General features: G+C 39.3%; 4 protein-coding genes across 9 annotated transcripts in view; 1 reads left to right on the top strand and 3 right to left on the bottom strand.

Moving 5' to 3' along the window:
- gkap1 (G kinase anchoring protein 1) overlaps positions 1 to 1327 on the bottom strand; it is a 27721-nt gene extending 26394 nt beyond the window's left edge. For 2 of the 3 annotated variants that reach the window (XM_016568556.1, XM_016568557.1), the window contains exons 1-2: positions 1206 to 1327; positions 542 to 776 (exon numbers count right to left, since the gene is read on the bottom strand). In XM_016568556.1, the coding sequence (XP_016424042.1) occupies positions 542 to 776; positions 1206 to 1312 (342 nt within the window). In that variant the 5' untranslated portion in view covers positions 1313 to 1327. Of the gene's footprint in view, positions 1 to 541; positions 777 to 1056; positions 1175 to 1205 lie in introns of those variants that run through there. The other variant, XM_016568558.1, reaches the window with a different exon arrangement.
- Positions 1328 to 3423: 2096 nt separating this feature from the next.
- Positions 3424 to 4451, bottom strand: LOC107752563 (UPF0553 protein C9orf64 homolog). Its single transcript, XM_016568571.1, has 3 exons — positions 4395 to 4451; positions 3905 to 4100; positions 3424 to 3653 (listed from the first exon to the last, which is right to left on the bottom strand). The coding sequence occupies exons 1-3, from the start codon at positions 4449 to 4451 to the stop codon at positions 3424 to 3426; spliced, it is 483 nt and encodes a 160-aa protein (XP_016424057.1).
- Positions 4452 to 6476: 2025 nt separating this feature from the next.
- LOC107752553 (heterogeneous nuclear ribonucleoprotein K-like) lies at positions 6477 to 15274 on the bottom strand. 4 transcript variants are annotated; one of them, XM_016568551.1, is made up of 17 exons: positions 15195 to 15274; positions 14171 to 14274; positions 12846 to 12943; positions 12715 to 12771; positions 12077 to 12120; positions 11213 to 11285; positions 10932 to 10994; positions 10557 to 10670; positions 10355 to 10483; positions 9959 to 10275; positions 9727 to 9780; positions 9564 to 9606; positions 8612 to 8624; positions 8289 to 8324; positions 8126 to 8187; positions 7881 to 8050; positions 6477 to 7389 (listed from the first exon to the last, which is right to left on the bottom strand). In XM_016568551.1, exons 2-17 carry the CDS (start codon positions 14220 to 14222, stop codon positions 7359 to 7361), a joined length of 1356 nt encoding a protein of 451 aa, XP_016424037.1. In that variant the 5' UTR covers positions 14223 to 14274; positions 15195 to 15274; the 3' UTR covers positions 6477 to 7358. The 4 variants fall into 4 exon arrangements, with proteins under 4 accessions (XP_016424037.1, XP_016424040.1, XP_016424038.1 ...); XM_016568554.1 differs by lacking the exon at positions 15195 to 15274 and adding an exon at positions 15090 to 15143; XM_016568552.1 differs by lacking the exon at positions 15195 to 15274 and adding an exon at positions 14603 to 14825.
- A 147-nt stretch (positions 15275 to 15421) lies between these two features.
- rmi1 (RMI1, RecQ mediated genome instability 1, homolog (S. cerevisiae)) lies at positions 15422 to 18901 on the top strand. Its single transcript, XM_016568550.1, has 2 exons — positions 15422 to 15597; positions 16993 to 18901. The coding sequence occupies exon 2, from the start codon at positions 17018 to 17020 to the stop codon at positions 18734 to 18736; it is 1719 nt and encodes a 572-aa protein (XP_016424036.1). The 5' UTR covers positions 15422 to 15597; positions 16993 to 17017; the 3' UTR covers positions 18737 to 18901.
- Positions 18902 to 19226: the final 325 nt, after the last annotated feature.

The raw sequence follows: 19226 nt of genomic DNA, 5'->3' as shown, positions 1-19226 counted from the left end.
TAACTCCTCCCCGAACTTCCCGCTGCCCTGTATCTTGGTCTTTCATTGGCTGTAGCTCATCGCCGATGTAGTTTTCAGTCAGAAACCATTGCACACAGCGAGATTGTGAATCGCCGACAGCTCTAGATATTTAGCATGCCAAATATTTCACGGCGTCGGCGACGCATCGGCTATTCTCTCAGATCGCGTCTTTGATATTTCACACTGTGTGATTGTCACTCGCGTGAACGAGCACCGATTTGCCTCCGATTTCGGCCATTTGTCGGCGATTTCGCAAAACCTGTCGGCGAGTGAAAAATCGGGCTAAAATCGTGCAGTGTGAACTCGGCATTAGGTTATTAAAAAAATAACCTACAGGGAACGTTCCCAGAACGTTCTTATTTGGTTCCCAAAAAATAACCAAATGGGAACCTAATGGGAACGTTCTGTGTTTGTTGGGTAGTTACTTGAAGAATGTAACCCGTTTACGCAACTCGCGTTACTTGTAATGCGTTACCCCCACACTGATGATAGATAGATAGATAGATAGATAGATATTCACCTCATTGGCTTCACTCTGCTGCTGTTCCTTCTTTCGTCTTCTCTTCTCTTTCTTTTTGTCGTTATTTTGGTTGGTCTTCCCGCTGGGAGATTTCCCCGAGCGGGGTTTCCCTGCTCCACGACCCGCCTTAGGCTTCCCTGCGTCCGAATCCGAGTCCGAGTCCGAGTCGACCTGCAGCAGAGCGAAGCGGGACGCCGTGGTGGGCACCGAGATCGCCGCCGATGCCATCCTGAACCTGCCAAGCACACGACCGACACATTCAGCCTGATTCAGCGCAAACACTGATTTACGGCGAGAGCATTCACAAACCAGTGCTAACGTTACATAGAGGAACACACAACAACATGCATATAATGAACTGACAGAAACAAATAAAACCAGTTTTAAACTGCATTGCAAATCACAAATCTGTTTGCTGTAGAGTTATGGCACTTGTGTAGAGAATAAACGACACATTTAGGCTTTTTTAAAACACTCATATATACTGCGGTTGCAATCATCACATCATTTGATACCCCGAATGTCGCTAGCTTCGACTTTTTTTAGCTCGCCAGTGCTAAACACAAGTAACAAACGCGTGCTGTCGCTGTCATTTGTCCTGAACGTGTTTCATGCTCTTCAGCTCGTCTCGTGCAACTTAAACCTGAACCAAACAAACTTTCACCTGTTTAGGATTGTCGGTATCCTCAGCTTCGAGCAAATAGAAACTGCGAGCACACACAGACGAGAGTATGGCGGCCTGAACGGACACAAAAGCGTCGAAGCTGTCATTGGGTGGAAAATGCGGTCAGATAATAACCGAGCCCGGGTTCATGGAGCGGTTCTCACTCCAGGTGGCGCTCTGCGGCTCAGGAAGCCAACTCTCAATTCAGTCGCATCAGTTATCAAAATGATTTTTTTTGTGTGTGTCTCTTAAGATACTTGTATCCTAAAACTAATAATTATTTAATTTTATAAATGTAAATACTTGGCATGCATAGTAGTACGTGGCGCAGAAATGTATATAGAGCTATTAAATTATTCTTTTTTTTTTTTTATCCAGTAATCACAATGACTGTGATTAGTCTATCCTAATCAACGATGAGAAAAGCAATAGATACCGGTGTGGAAAATAATTCACGCCTGAATAATTGCAAAGAGAAACTTTATTATGCACAAAAAGTTAAAACAGATGACGTTCAAATCCAGCTAACCAATTAGAAACGCCGTCCACGACAAAGCCCCGCCCATTACCTGTTTCCATGCCTAGCGGCATCTGGTCACTTATTTTATAGGCCCGTCTGTAAATGCTCAAAAGCGTTTAAAAAAGATGTACGAGCTCTATTGTATCATCAGTATATTGGACAGTACTCGTAGTTCTTGCTGTTCACACTTTTAATCACCCTAGTTTTAAAAGATATTTTAAAAACTGAGCCTACAGTAAACCATCAAACCGGAACAAATTTCTTGTTTTAGTGGGTTTGTAAACTGGTATCAACCATCAAAACGGTCTTAAATTCTGATTATTAAATCCCTTAATCCCTGATGATTAAGACTTCAGTGTCTCATGATCCTTCAGAGATCATATGCTGGTTTGGTGTTCTTATTATCAATGCAGAAAACCGTTTTGCTGCTTAATATTTTTTGTGGAAATTATAGAAAGTTCAAAAGAACACTTACTTGGAAATAGAAATTCCTGTAACAATATAAATGTCTTTTCTGTCATTTTTAAATCAGTTAAATGCATCCTTGCTGAACACAAGTATTATTTTCTTTAAAAAATAAAAAAATTCTTAAAGTCTCTTAATCATTTTCACATAATATTAAAAAACACCCCCATCACACATATAAAAGACAAATTAAAGACTTTATTCCATGTGATAAATGTTATTAAACATATAGCCTATATATATTTTGAAGAATTTAAAATTTCTATATTTTAAGTAGTCGAAAATATCCTTAAATGAGGAATTCATATGAATATTCCATATTTCATGGCTATTTGATTAAAGCAAGCTTTTTTGGTTGATATTCCTCTCTTTAGATCAGGCTTCTCTACAGGACATTGTCTGTTGTCAGGACTGAGTTACTTTTTATGGAAAGTAATGTGTTACATTACTTTTGGGTTACTTTTTCTCATCTGGGCTGGGTTTGCTTGTTTGTTTTTAATATAAAAAAATTCTATTTTTGGCCAAAGTTAAAGCCCTTCCAAACCAAAAGTGAAATGAAAAAGCCTCAGGCAGAAGGAAATGTAAATTCACGTCTGTACAGTAGAGGGCGCAGCTCAAATAAACCTTTCAGCTCTGCTGCCGTTCTGGACTACATGAAGAATAGGACGCAGGAGAAGAAAGTTCAACACTCTTCAGCAATACAAAAAAGAAAAAGGAAACTAGACACAAATGTTATGTTTATCTAAAGTCATTGTTTGCTTATTAGTGTGGCTGAATTGGATCGTCAAGGATCAGCCGCAAAGACATTGGTTAATAAAATGGGATTAAGTACATAATGGATGTTTGTGTTATTTAACATATTGCAGGTTTGTGTCATATTCTGAGTTCGCATTTCGTCTAGATCTAACATCATAGCGCACACAACGCCTCTGCACTTACTCCTGATTTCGCTCTACATGCGAAAAAAAATGAGAAAAAGTAACTGGTGTTACTTATTTGAAAAAGTAGCAGATAATTACTTGTAAATTAAAAAGTAATGCATTACTTTACTAGTTTGAAAAAAGTAATCTGATTACGTAACTTGCGTTACTCTGCGTTACCCCCAAACTGCTGTTTTCACCTCTAATTTCTCATTTAACAGAAGAATTTATACCTGATGTACATCACCTCATTTTCGTCACTTTCTTTGACGGTATAAACAGCGTGATACAAAAAAGAACGTGGGAAAAAATGTCAATAGTAGATGCAGCGTGTGTGATGTATCGGGATGTGTGCCATTTCGTTGTGGTGTTTTTTAGCATATGGCCACATGTAAAAGTCAATTAGAGCAGAGCTGATGTGGCAGCTCTTCCCGTCTCTCTCCTCCACAAGCTTCCAGAGATGCTGCCGGATTCTCTCCACACACCAGATGGAGCAAGCTCTGATCTCCACCTCTCTCCGATCACCTGAGCTCAACACTTCACCTGTGAAAGAACTAACAATCACTACTGATGAGATTACCTGTCTATTATTTAAGGATTAATATAATAAAGCCTGTCAAGAAATGTCCATATTCCACCCAACAATTGAAAGAAAGTATTAAAATATTATATTAAATTTTTACATATTATATTCTTACATTAGAATATTAAAGTATATTTTGTTATGGTGGGACTTTTATGCCTATTAAGCACATTTTCCAAAAAAAAAAAAAAATTATCAAAAAGTTGCAAACCATTTTTCAATGTCTCCACAAGGGCATCAGAGTAGCGTAAAGCTCCAAGGTACACAAGGCATTGTGGCACCCTGTAGTCTGCGAACATGGTCAGGTAGTCCAGGTTAGGGATGTGTCCCTCCCCTCGTGCCTCCGTGATGCCCCAGAAGTCTGCCACAAGGATCTGAGCTCTCTTATAAAACGAGATCCTCTTACCCTACAATATCAACAAAATCATGAGGTGAGAGCCCTTCTGAAAAATAACATACTTAACTGTGAATTGAATGCAATGTTTTCAGATACTTAAGTGCATGTCAATCGCAATTAAATGAAAAATGATTAAAGTTTATATTAAATGCATTTAGTTGAACTTAAAAGTGCTTATTTGACCCCCTTAAGTAGGACTATCTTTATATGCAATGTCATAAATACTTCTAGGTCAGTGGTTCTCAATTCCAGTCCTCGCGTTCCACCGCTCTGCATATTTTGCATGTCTCTCAATTTAACACACCTGATTCAGATCACCAGCTCCTTGGAAGAGAGCTCGACGCATGAACTGTGTTCCCATTGATAGGGTCCCTACACAGTGTTCATTGCTCCCGGGAAATCTGTTAAAGGGTTAGTTCACCCAAAAATGAAAATTAGCCCATAAATTACTCACCCTCAAGTCATCCTAGGTGTATATGACTTTCTTCTTTCAGACGAATCCAGTCGGAGTTATATTAAAAATAGTCTTTGATCTTTCACGCTGTTTAATACCACTCAGTGGGTGTTGCATGCATCAGTCCAAAAGAAGTTAAATAAAAAGTGCCCATACATAAAAAAAAAACACGGTTCTGGGGGGTGAACAAAGGCCTCCTGTAGCAAATCCATGCTTTTTGTAAGAAAAATATCCATATTCAAAGCGTAATAGTCACTTTAATCTAGCTTGCGCCAGCAGTTGTACACGGCAGCAGCTCCGGGCGGATGACGTATGAGATCAGCTTTGCGCATGCGCCGGTGAGTCTCGTGAAAACCAACGTTTGTTTACAGGATCAAAAGAAGCAAAGTTTCCTTACTTTAGCAAAGGAAAACCAGTCTCCTCTTGGCTTATATCGAAATCCTCCGAAATTCTTCTTTACAAATACTCGTTTTGTACTTCTAATTAGTGACCGTTGTTTTGTTTCCTGTGCTTCCGCGTTCGTCACTTCTGAGCGGCGCATGCGCAAAGCTGACCTCATACCTCATTCCCCCGGAGCTGCTTCCGTTTACAACAGTGAGCGCAAGCTAGATTCAAGTGATTATTACGGTTTGAATATGGATATTTTTCTTACAAAAACGCATCGATTCGCTACAGGAGGCCTTTGTTCACCCCCCGGAGCCGTGTAAGACACTTATTTTTATGGATGAGCGATTTTTATTTAACTTCTTTTGGACTGATGCACTGCAACACCTGTTGACTGCCATTAAACAGCTTGGAAGATCAAAGACAATTTTTAATATAACTCCGACTGGATTCGTCTGAAAGAAGAAAGTCATATACACCTAGGATGCCTCGGGGGTGAGTAAAACACATCTTAATTTTCATTTTTGGGTGAACTAACCCTTTAAAGGTGACTACAGATGCCCAGAAAATGCGCAAATATACGGTTTATAGAACAGTTGCAAAGCGTAAAAGCAAAAAAAGAAATCATATTGTTTCCATGTATTTCGTGAACAGATTATATTTTGTAAACGATTATATAACGTGGACCATACACCAGACCTTATTGATTTGGACATTTAAGCCACAATTGATAATGTATCATGCAAATTTGTAACGAAATAACAAAACAGCAAGTGATAGAAGTAGGGCCTATGCTGTTCAAAATGGATATGAAGTCTTAAGACACTTTCTGGCTGTCAAAGGGGGACTGTCAAAGGGGGAAAGCATATCAAAACGTTAAAAAGTAGATTTTCGCCATATGGGGTCTTACTTAGTGACCCATGCTACACAAATAATGTGCATGCATGCTATAATAAAAACTGTGTCAGACAAAATGATAAAGTTGGTAAAGTTTTCTTTATCATAACAAGGTGTGAAGCCATCAAGATTACTGTCGACCAAAGTGCAAAAACGTCTGAGGCAACAATTCAACCTTTCACATTTTGCATTGCGTGCATAAATGTGCAGACAACAGAATAAGAGCACAGGACAAAATTAACTGCAACTGGTCCAAGTGTAAGATATTTATTATTATTATTTACACGTGTCTGCAATCTTTAACCCCCTTATTGAGATTGGAAATTAATGATGAATTATAATTAATCTCACAAAATGTGAAAAAGTCCTGGACAATGTCACCCTATAATCAAAATCAGAAAATTAAGCCTGTTTTTAGGGCCATAAGAGACTCTGTGGTTACATTATTATCACATCCCACCAAAACCAGTAGTTTACTAGAATGCAAAAAGTCTCATTTGGACAAATGCACAAAAACATATAACGGTTACAAACATTTGTGAAGTAGGCCTATACTGCTGGTATGTTTTTAATTAAGGAATTAATTCGTCCAGACAAGATGATTTACATTACATAGTACTGACATTATTTAATAATCGTATCACACTGGGAAAAAATGGCAATTCCTTTATTATTTCAGACAAATGACAAACTCTACAAATGTGCCTGGCTGGAGAACTTGAGACAATTTGAGTAAAAAAATAAAGATAAGAAAAATAAAACAAAGAATAGGAGCGTATGAATTACCGTCCTGCTCTGACACAAATATGGTCTAAAACTTCAAATCCACTTTTGTTTTCTTCTCTTCTTTATTAAAAAAAAACAAAACAATAGTGAGCCTTCTTTTAAGATGGCAGACCTACAAAAAATTCCAGAGGTAGAGCAAATTTTTAAACACTAGATTTTAAAAACCCAGCAACAGACAGGAGAAGAAAAAAAAAAACATACAAAAAAAGTACTGCAAGCCTTCAGTACCTGGTGAAAATATTATCTGTATTTCTGAGGATAAAACATTACACACATGGAACAGAGAGTGTGATGGATATATTCTTATGTCCATAGTAATCATTTCCCATAGTATCATTGGATATTTACATTTCATTCTCTATCTAGCCGTTTTAGAAGTGTAAAAAAAAAAAAATTTTTAAATTGTTGTGTGCCTGTGCACATTCTGGATCAAGCGTTTGGAATAGTGGAAAAGTTTCATGACTCACAAAACATTCACTCCAAAAGGGAAAACAACAACAGCAGTTTTCTGCTCATCCAAGACTTCTGTGAAGTGATAGTTGGCCCATATAAAATTAATATTTATAAAAACAAAGCAAAAGAAAGAACAATCCCACAAAATCCACAATCGAGGACAATCAGAGGGCTCGGGCTCGTACGATTCTATGAGAGACTCCTATGAAGGTGACGGACAGGGTCAGGCCATCACGTGCTGCTGACGGGGACTTGAGCTGCAGCTGGATGGACATCCTGAGAAAGGTGGGCTGGTCAGTTCTGGCGTCCCAAGAGGTGTAGAGCGCTAGAGAACAGAACATGTGGGAGAGACCATCAGCAAAGACTACAGATACACAAAGACGGTTCAATCCAATTACTTATGAATGGGAGAAACGGCATATTCCGCCATATTGCATATATGGTGGAATATGTCCCGCCTTCTAAATGAAAGAGCCAATTGCTGATTGGTAACGTCATTCGCTGCGTCTCATTTCAGAAGCTGTGCCCTCCGGAGGTCACATTTGTTGGCTGCATACGTCATCAAGGATGTCTTATTTAAGAAAAGTAACTGTAATATACTGTAAAATATGTAAATACTGTAATTTCTTTTTACTTTGCAATTTAACGGTTACTTTACTTAAATGAGACTGCCCGATGACGTATGCAGCCTTCAAATGCGACCTCCGGAGGACACAGCCTCCGAAATGAGACGCAGCTATTGCGTCACTGCAGCAGCCATTAGAGGCTCCGGTTCCCATAGAAACCTGAGACTGCGCCAGTGGATGAGTCTCATACCTGTTCTGTAACAGGTACTGAGCGTTCTGGATCTGGTCTTGGGTCCCGGTGATGGTGATAATGCGGTCCTCTGAACCCTGCAGGGGCTCGTCTATTTTGATTGAGGCTCCGGACTCATGGCGAATCTGCTTGATCCTCTGACCGCCTTTACCGATGATGGATCCCGCCAGCTGAGAATCACAGCAGAGGGAGGTAAACACACGGTTCAGGTGTAAAGCGCATCGCATCAAGGGCGATTTACTCACATCTTTAGGAATCGTCACTTGTGTGGTGATCACAGGACCTTCAGTGTAACTGCTCCTTCCACCTGAGAACACCGAGAGAGTGAAATCACCATAACATGACGGGAGATTTACAGCTGAAGAATTTTCAAGTTGGCCAGTTTTATAAACAGGATGGCATACTTACCAGACTGATAAGAGGAATCCCAAGATGAACTGTTGTCTGATTTGAGAAAAGCAAAATGAAACTGTAAATAATCTTATGCAAAGACGACGACAAATTGTGTAAATTGGGCCACTCTTTTGATAGTCTTTTTAATGTCAACAAGTGTCTCAATTTAGTTGAATTCATTAAGTAAAATCATCTGCAAAATAATCTGTACTTAATACGCATTGACAAACATAAACTTTCTTTTAATCAAAAAATTTTAGATGAATCAACCCCTAAACAACATGAATGAATGAAAATTGAATGCAGAAAAGCAAATATGCATTTAAAGACAAACTTACCATATCCATCATTCTGTGAGAGAGAAGAGAACAGAAATGTGAGAATCAACAACCTCAAACACAAATGAAAACAATGTGTCCATCCCTTTATTTCGATGGCAACTATCTACTCAATCATCATCAGTTACCCGGTAACATTTCAACTGCTTCAGCATTGGATGCTATTGTTAAGGAAACTTTTCCTTAAAGTTGCCATGAAACAGAAATTGCGACTGTCTTTCACATTGTGACGTATACTAAACTAAAATTATGTAAGCTTGTTTCCATCACTGAATAAAAAAATAGTTATTGTGAATTTTGATCTTACAATTCTGAAATTTCTTCCCTCATAATTCTGAGTTCACATCTTGAAATTTTTTTTTTGGGGCCAGGAAATAAAAAAATAAAAAAAGTAATTCCAACTTTTTTTCTCACAATTCTGACATTTTTCTTGCGATTGCAAGTTTATTTGAAGAATTTAAATTTTCAAGATTTTAAGTAGTCGAAAATATCCCTAAATGAAGAATTCATATGAATATTCCATATTTCATGGCTATTTGATTAAAGCAAGCTTTTTTGGTTGATATTCCTCTCTTTAGATCAGGCTTCTCTACAGGACATTGTCTGTACTGTATAGGACTGAGTTACTTTTTATGGAAAGTAATGGAACACATTACTAGAGCTTATCTCACAAAAAAAGTCATAATTATGAAATATAAACTCAATATTGATTGAATGATGATTTGATTTTGATTAAATATTACGAGGGCAGGTTTTTTTTTTCTTTAAATGATGTAAACACAAGTAATTTATAATGAACACTCCCAACATTCCAAAAAATAAGGATTGCCAATTTTGATGTTATGGTGACTTGAAGTAACGTGACCCGTGGTTTTTAAAAGATCTAGTTTTGTGAGTCACGACTTGAAACTGAACTAAACATCATAAAGTCACAAAGAGACTGAATACTGACCATGCTGCCTCCATACCGATCATTGCGCCCTCGTCTTTCCCCACTGGAGGAAAAAGCAATACGACAATAAGCCAATATCACATCCTACTAAAACAAATACTGTTCCACAACACCAAGCCAACATGACCGATAACCAGAGAAAGCTTATAGATAAAGAACTTACTGCCGCCGTTCGTCCATGTGGCCACGCTGGGAGCTGTAGGAGTACTGATCATCACTGTAAAAATAAAGAGACATACAGCATCCATAAACGGTCAAGACAAATCGACTTGACTTTGGCAACTAGCATCAACTCGTCTAGCCTGCAAATCAGAGGGGAAAATTTGAGCAAAAGTCGTGTGGTCTATTCCAGCATTCATATTTAAATGTAGTAGACATCTATCAAAGTGTCTCACCCTCTCCTGTGGTGTGGGGGTCCCATGGGCATGCTTCGCTGAGGACGACTCCCTCCTCTTCCCCCTCTCTGGGCTGGAGGGGGGCCCCTGCGCGGGCTCATGTCATCATAGTCTCTCCTGTTTTGCATGTGGTGACCGCCACGACCCCCGCTGGGGGGCATTCGATCAAAGCCTCCGCCGCTGCCACGCCCCCTCGAGGAGAAGCCGCCCATAGGCCGACGGCCCCGATCTTCATGCATCACACTGAAGCCACCATAGTCATACGTCTCATCGTAAAAGTTAGGGTCGTACTGCTGAGCTCGACCTTTAATGGGAGCCTGGAGAGACAGAGAGTTCATGAGAAACATGTCTAATGACACCTGGACACACAGCACTGGCAAACTATCTCAATCTGACCTCCACAATGAGCTCCAGCATGGTCTTAATGCACTGCACCACCCGCTCCGCTTTGCCCCCCACGAGCACTACGCGGTCAGTGGACTGAGGACAGCACTCCTGAAAGAGCTTGATGGTGGTCTGGGTGCTCTGGAAGAAAGAAAAAAAGACTTATCAGCACAGGAAACTCATTCTATAGTTAAAATTCTCATCAATGTCTTACTTCACGAAGTTCCTTAATCTTAGCGCCCTTCACGCCAATGATGCTCCCAGCTAGACTCTGATGGATGAGCATCCTCAGTTCGCAGTCAAAGTCCACATCATTATGATGTTGATACTGCTCCAACCAATTAGAGAGGAGAATCCAATATGTCATTCAAATGTAATAATATATATGCACACACACACACACACACACATTTACAGATACACTTTTTTTTTTTTTTTGAAAAATATATATACATTGGTTGTGTTGTTTTTTTTAACTTTTTCTTTTTTTATGAATACGCTGGTCATGTTTAAAAAAAACATATATAAAAATTGGGTCTAAAAATGATAATTTTATATACAAGGAGTGTAATGGTTAATGTATTCATACTGAAAATTTTCGGTAGGGGTCTTTTGGAAGCATTGTTTTAACCACTGCACATGTAGAACTTCTCTGTGTGGAATATATTTTGAAAAAAAAAAAAAAAATGGGAAGAATATAATATAATTACATTTTTAAAATAACATTTTTGAAAACATTTTATATATAAATGTATATATTTTAATAAAATTACTCATTTTTAAAAGTCATACTTCAATACTGTACAAACAATTAAAAATAATAATTTTTGATGACTCATTTGAATTTTGGGAAGAAAAAAAAAATCTCACCTCTTCCAGAGTAGGTATGACCTTCAGCAATATCTCAGCCACCGTGGGAATATCGGCACTGATGCTTAGGATTCTGTCAAAGTAATGAATCGCATTCCGCGAGAGGAGAGAAGAGAACCGATATTAGACACACAAACAGTACCATCAGTGCTTTTGTTAGTGCATTTAACAGTGAGGCGAGGGAACACCAGACCCCAAAGAGAGTCATGGAGTCATGCACTCCTTTGTCAAAGGGGAGTGGAGAACACAGGAAAACAAAGAAAAACAAACTGAAGCTCCTTCCTGTTGCTGAAATGTCAAGATACAGGGAAGGTCAGATATGCAGCGTGACAGAGGGAGATTAAAACTGATAGAGGGGTGACAAAGTGCAGAGAGAGACAGAGACAATGGCAGAGATGAACATGAATGAAGCAGGAGCTCCAGATCCAGCAGAGAAGAGCAGAGACAGATGAACAGACCGGGAGTGGAGTAAAGTTCAAAAGTCAAACAATACAACGGACAAAAGGGAGAAATGTAATTTACACTGCCCCTTCACCCTCAATAAATTCAGCCTTGTATTAGCAAGAAACCTTAAAAATGAGAACTGTGGAGGAAGGACATTTCCCAAAGGTACACAAAAAGCTACTTCAGAGAATGTTTCTGTCGTAGGAGAGGGGAAAAAGGGTGGGAAAGGGCCTCCTTGCATGACAGAAAAGGCATTTGAACACAGTAAAAAAGTTAATAATGATAGTCATGGCAGCATCATACTCATGTTTCATGGCAGTAAGGGAGTAGTTTGTACATTAAGGATGTTAAAACAGTTCTGATATTGGCAGTAACAGAGCTGATATGACTTGGAGGTTGGAGTATCTGAGTGGCACGTACCGCTCGGGCCCACTGCTGTCTGGGACTGACACAGTGGCATTGTACTGCAGGGGGCGGGGCCAAGCACCCAGAGCAATCAAGCACACGGATGTCAATCAAGTAAGCCGCCCAATAGGAAGGGAGCGATTATGGGTGTGGCCAACCAGGGAGTCAGGAGGTCAGGCGGCAACGCAGGTGGGCGGTACGAGTCGATCCGGAATATGGGAATTGGCCAAAAATGAACAGAAAAATAAAAACAAGGAAAAGGGGAGAGGGAGTGGAAAAGGAATACATTTTTTAATTGGAAACACTTTCAGTGTGACTTTCAATTCTCATAATGTTGGAGGAGAATGGAGAACAGGAGAGGAAAAGAGATTATGAGAATATATACTAGGCCAAATACTACTTCAGCCAGTTTCATAGATACAGTAGAATGTGGGGTATTTATGATACAAAGCACTGCTTTTGTAACACAAACTGCCTTGGTTCCACAAAATCTATTTTTTTCTTTGGATTGAGATGATGTGTTTAAAGTGTTCTGTTGGTTTTAATACATATAATAAAATATACCCCAGTTCTAGACATGTGAGCTCCACCTACCACAGTTTGTGTTGCATGGAAAGAGTGAGAATGTGCAAACTAAACAGAAGAGTACTCACATCTGTGCGCAGAGCTTTAATATTCTTCCCACCCTTTCCGATCACTGCTCCGGCATTCTGGAGAGAAGAGCCAGTCAGCAATAGCATTGAGGTACAGCAACTCAAAAGTGATGGGAAAATCAGCGACTTACTTTGCTCTGTAGCAGAATTCTGAGCTCCACCATGTCGTCAGAGTTTCGGGATCGCTTATGAGGCTGGTCCTCCTCCGTATCCTCAGCAGAACGCTTACCTGAAACGACATTCATAATACACTGATTTATATTACAAGCTATCAGAATTTCATCTTAATTTGTGGCCCTAAACAGGGCTCTACAGTGCGACCATTTCAGTCGCATTTGCGACTGAAAACTACTGCGTGCGACTATGAAATAATATTTAGGAGCACCTGTGCGACTGACCCGATCAGCATATTTGTGTTTGCGCTGAGGGAGCTTCAAAGGTTCTAACGTACTTACGTGTTTCTGCAGCGGTTGAGTAATGCATCACAGACGTATCCTCTCATTATAACAAAGTGTTGACAGGGTGTAAATAAGATATTCATTGTGCAGTGTAGGGAGCTTCGTCGATTATAATGGAGTTTTGTGAGATCGCGATGACCTAAGATGAGTGACAGCTTTTAATGATTATTATCGCCACCTGCTGGCAGTTTTAGTTTAATTTTTAAAATATATTTTCTGTTATTTAAATCATTTATTTCTATATTCAAAATGTTATATTTAAAACATTAAGCTCAACATAAATGTATGAATTTAATTGCACTCATGCCACCTCTGAGCCTCAGTAAACGTCTGAAAATACACGTTTGTGTTCTTCTGTGCCAACTCTGTAGCACAAATTTATTTCTTAAATACTGATTTCATTTTATTTAATCAGAATTTTTGATTACTGATTAGAAGGTGCTCCTAAATTTTTGACCGTTCTCCTACATTTTTTAAATTAGGAGCACAAGCGCTCCTAAAAAGAAAAGTAAGCGTAGAGCCCTGCTAAATATACCAGCATCTGCACCGAATTGCACATTTTTGCTCAGTTTGGACATCTGAATAAAACCGCTGTGTTTTTTTCCCCTTGAGTCTGAGCTCCTTATTCTCCTATATCATACGAGCCAAAAAAGCACGACATATCAAACATGATATATATATATATATATAAAAAAACATCTTTAGATTTTGTCTAAAGGTTCAATAAACTCATACATTACAAAAACATTTTTTTCCCAGGACTTTACAGGGTTTAACAAGATACTGCATGAAAAAAGTATGGTTGGACTTTATCCAGTAGGAAGTGAAAACCGAGCAAGGACATATATATATATAGATTTATTTATTTAATTTTTTTGGAAAAAGCATGCACAATAACATTCATTACATTGGTTCAATTTCCATTTCATTTCATTAAAAATTAAAAGAATGAATGAAAGAAAGAAAACAAGAAAGAAAAAGAAATCACTGGACCTTACCATTACTCTCTTTGAAAGTCTCCTCTTCCTGTGGGTCATTTTCTGGCTCCATTATCTATCTACAACAAGCGGAGATGAACAGCCCTCTCTGTCCAAGCGGATATCTAAGGGGAAAAAAAACAAACAGTGCATGAATGAATACATTATTTGACCTGACAGGATGCTAGTTCCAACCTTTTGTGTATAATAATTTTAGTGATCTTATCATAATGAACAGTGCTCTTTGTCTACTGAGCACGATTGGGTCAAAACACAGGAGGAGGAAGGATTAAAACAACTATATAATGAGTTATAAAACAAAAGAAGAACTGAAACTAAATGTTCTGGTAGTTGTTCTCCTACAATGGAAAAATGATGTACTGAAATGCAAGAACATTCAAAATTAAACTCAATTTATTTACTGCCTGGTAAAGTACTGGAAAACAAGCCTACACTTGGGTTGTGTCTCAAACTCTATTGCGCTGCCTAACGTTACCTAGACAGCACTGTGTGCAGCACAAGCGCATATGAGTGTTCAAACGCTCACAAACTACTCGCCAAATGGTTGCTAACGTTGTTGTGCTCGCTGTGTTTGATTACGGTAACATTAATTCGTTAGTCGCCATCTTCCTGTAACGTTACTGGATCTGCTGCCTGACTGGCTAATTAACAATGGACGCTTTCAGAAAGCTAACGAGCTAGCTAACTACCATCAAGTATGTTTGTTTGTTTTTCACCAAACTATACTCATGTTTATTACGCTCGCGTTAAAAAAAAATAGTAATAAAATAAATACAAAAATAAAAGCCACACGAGGGATAGCAACTGTGGAAATTACTTGGTTGCTAGCTTCTTTTAGCTAACAGAGATGAAGCTAGCTAACGGATCTAACTTAGCAAGAAAACATTATGCAAATTGCGACCGTGTGCACGAAAAGTACCTCAATGATTTAGGATTGTGAACTTGTTTAACACTGGAATATACTGGTTAATTGCGTAGAAACAATAATACGGTGATTTTTGTGTCAGGAAATGCATCTACCGACCTGTTCCTGTCGTCCTCCCCCTTCGCAAGCAACGACAGTGACGCACAAAATCTTTCCAGCGCCGCTGGAACGCGGACCAATGAAAGCGCCTCCCTCCACAAAAGAAACGCGCTCTGATTGGTCCAAACCGCAGCAGAACCGGGACTCCAGAAGTGTCACGGACAATCATTGGTCAAAAGAAACGTCAATCTTTTAAGAACACTTTTTATGATTAGCTAGCACGACTTTTTGATGTGTCGCAAAGCGCAGTTTTTTTTTTGACATGAGGCAACTGTGATGTTTTTGAAGTATTAATATCAGTAAAGTAGTCAGGAGAAGCCCTGTAGTGTAGGTTATGACTCCAGTACACTCATTAGAGCGAAGTGGCCTTCTCACATTAGGCTGCATGCGGAGTGATTTTCTGGTAAGGATGAGTTTGTCTGATCATAAAACGGTTGTAAATAGCAGTGTTGGGTGTAAAATGCATTACTAAGTTATTAGTTACAGTAATTTAATTACTCTTCCAATGAAAAAGTAAAGTAAGGGATTACTCTTAATTTTTCTGTAATTTAATTAGTTACTTCTGATGTAATTGCATTAAAAACTGTACAGAATTTAGAAAAATGCTACGCAAAGCAATAGTGTACTTAACATCAAAATTTAACATCTAATATTAAAATGTATGTTTTTAATGTTATATTCTCCCTTTAAATACTTTGGTCAATTTATGCAATTTTATATCATTTATTTGAAAGAATTAAAAGAGCTGATTCATGTCTTTCCTTGTATTGTTCAACTGGTCGAGATTGATATGGGATTTACAAACTAGTAATAAGTAATCCAATACTTTTTAGAGAAAGTAACTAGTACTAGTACACTGTTGAAGATGTAGTTAGTAGTAGCTAGTAATTAATTACTTTTTTTTAGAGTATTTTACCAAATACTGGTAAATAGTATAGTGTAGTGTAATAGAGTGTAGTAAGTTGCTAATTGTATAGTATGTCTTTTATTTGAAAAAGTATAAACATTGTTTTTAATGATCACTATCATATACATATTGCAACAAAGTTAATATATATATATATATACACATATACACACTGCCGTTCAAAAGTTTGGGATCAGTAAGATTTGTAATGTGTTTAAGAAGTCTCTTTTGCGCATGTCTGCATTTATTTGATCAGAAATACAGAAAAAAAACAGTAATATTGTGAAATGTTATTGCAATTTAAAAGAACTGTTTTCTATGTGAATATATTTTAAAAGTGTAATTTATTGCTGTGATCAAAGCTGAATTTTCAGCATCATTTCTCCAGTCTTCAGTGTAACATGATCCTTCAGAAATCATTCTAATATGCTGATTTATTATCAATATTGGGAACAGTTTTGCTGTTTGTCTTTGCAATATTGATAATAAATCAGCATATTAGAATGATTTCTGAAGGATCATGTTACACTGAAGACTGGAGTAATGATGCTGAAAATTCAGCTTTGATCACAGCAATAAATTACATTTTAAAGTATTTTGAAATAGAAAACCATTATTTTAAATGGTAATATTATTTTTTTTATTTCTGATCAAATAAATGCAGCCATGATAAGCATGAGACTTCTTTAAAACAGATAAAAAATCTTACTGATCCCAAACTTTTGAATAGCAGTGCTTATATATATGCTTATATATAATTTACCAACTTAATAATTGGATGCTGTAGCCTTAGATTTGAAAGTTTAAAAAATGTCATTAGTTTAAAAAGTCTTTACTTAATTCTTAAATCTTTTATACACATTTGCCTCTGTCTGTGTTTAAAATATGAAGCTCTAGTGTTCGGGACAGTGAGAGGATGTCAGTGGGTGAAGTCCAGCTTACCCAGGCATGGCTGCGTTCTCAATGGCACATCCAGGTCCCTCACACTTGGCTGGACGCTTGCGTGAACTGGATAAAGGTGGAAGCGGTTAGCGAATCCGTGCCTCAGTCGCTGCTGAATCAGCGCATCCTGGAGCAATGGCTAGTGACTGACCTGCGAGATCTGTCCCACCCGGTGCTCCCCGAAAGAATATCCGAGGCACAGAAAACAGAACTAAACAGCTGTTACTGTCTTCAGATGGACTCCCTGCTAGACGTCAGCCAGCCTGCCTACACTCAGCTGCAGCGTATTCGGGGCACCGCCTGCTCCAATGATCAAGTCTCGGCGGTTACGCCGGAAACGCAGCGGCCGTGGGAGGCCAAGCCCACACGTATGTTGATGTTGCAGCTCACGGATGGAGTGCAAAGTCTGGAGGGTATGGAATACCGGCCCATCCCGGCTTTAAGCACCAACCTGCCACCCGGGACGAAGCTACAGCTAGTCGGCCCAATCAGCGTCTGTCTCGGGGTGTTGCTCTTGAAAGCGGAGAACGTGAAGGTGTTGGGTGGGGAGGTGGAACAGCTCTTGGAGATTTACTCTCAGAGCAGAGTGCTTTGCGGGACACTCGGTTTGCCTGAGGAGAACCATCCACAAGGCGAGGAACCGGATGACCAGGAGCTCCTGGCCAGCGTAGAGGCTCCAGTAGATCATCAGGTAGCTGACAGCGGCTACAACAGCATGGCTTCAGAAGCTTCCTTCAGACCACATCAGTCGCAACCCCGTCCTCAAGCGACGCCCATTTCCAGAGAAGACGACTGGGATATGGATGAAATTCCAGATGATGACTTCAGAGGTATTCCAGATGATTTTGATGACGTTCCACAAAATGTGGTGGACGAGGACTTTGATGACATCCCTTTAGAGGAGCTGGACAGTGTGATGCTGGACAACCCGATAGATTCAGAAGTCATGCCAAGCAGGCGGGAACACTCTGAAATCAAGCACCCTGATGTAATCCAGCCCAATACCGAAGAACCAAGCCTTCTAAGTTTTCGCTCTGTAACTATGCTTAACAGCAGAAGCTTAAATGAAGTTCCTGTTGCAAACGTAGAGGAACCTGATGCAAACTTCCCCAACCGACACAAAACTGAAGAACCAAGCCAAACATTTCACTCTAGAAATCTGCTTAGCAACACCAACCAAAGCAGAACCTTAAATGAAGTTCCTCACACATCTGTTACAAGTTCCTCTACAAACACAGCTGGATCTTCTGGTTGCGAACGAGATGCGCCTACACCACCGTACCTCTGCATGCTACAGGCTGGCTGTTGGCCGCCCGCCAAAGTTCAGGTTTTACGACTACAAGCTTTCATCGTGACGCTAGTAGGAAATTTGCGCAGTAGTAGTGGCGTGTGGCAACTCGGGGCCACCATATCTGACGGAACCGGGTACTTGGATGTGGATCTTTCTGACGCCATGCTCACCAAACTCATCGGCTACATGGCACCAGAGGCTCGAGTGCTACGGAAAGACCTGGCGAGACGCGGTGAGGTGGACAGCGGGATTCAGCATTGTCAAAGAGAGCTGGTGGATATGTGCTGTATGATGAGCGTGCAGGTGGATCAGACGGGCAGAGGAGTTGTGTTGTGTGTCAGTCCGCTCTCTGACAGAGAGAGCTCCGAGATACAGAAAAGAGTGAAAGAGAGGAGGAACTAAGCTGTACTTATTCTCTGGACTCTCTTAGTTTAACCTAATCGAACAGTGTTCATGCTGATTCAGTCGGTAGTTTCGATGAGGCTTTAGTGGAATGACTTGTTTCGGTTCTCTCAGTCTGAAGAAGACCGCTTATAATGCACATCACTCACATCCGTTACAATTCAGAACCCAATGTGTTCTGTTTTTTGTGAATAGTTTTGTTTTGTTAGATTTTTGTTTTTAGATTTGAATGTCTTTGAAAATTATTTAATGAATTAAAAATAATTTAAACACAATTTTTTGTTTTTCCTTTTAATTTTTACATTTTACTGAAGAAAATGTTGTGGGTGGTTGCTATGTGCTTTCTATGTGTTCTTAAAGCAATAAGCCCCGTGAAGCCGTGGTTTACAGTGAATTTATAACAGCTAAGGGGCGTTGTTAGGCACGACGTGAAGCTTAGCTGTTATAAAATCACTGTAAACCACGGCTTCACGGGGCTTATTGCTTTTAT

Source organism: Sinocyclocheilus rhinocerous, unplaced genomic scaffold (assembly GCF_001515625.1).
Source record: "Sinocyclocheilus rhinocerous isolate Xijiao unplaced genomic scaffold, SAMN03320098_v1.1 scaffold1102, whole genome shotgun sequence".
NCBI classification, from domain to species: Eukaryota; Metazoa; Chordata; class Actinopteri; order Cypriniformes; family Cyprinidae; genus Sinocyclocheilus; species Sinocyclocheilus rhinocerous.
The sequence above is the reverse complement of the archived record's forward strand: the minus strand, read 5'-3'. Positions and strand labels throughout refer to the sequence as shown.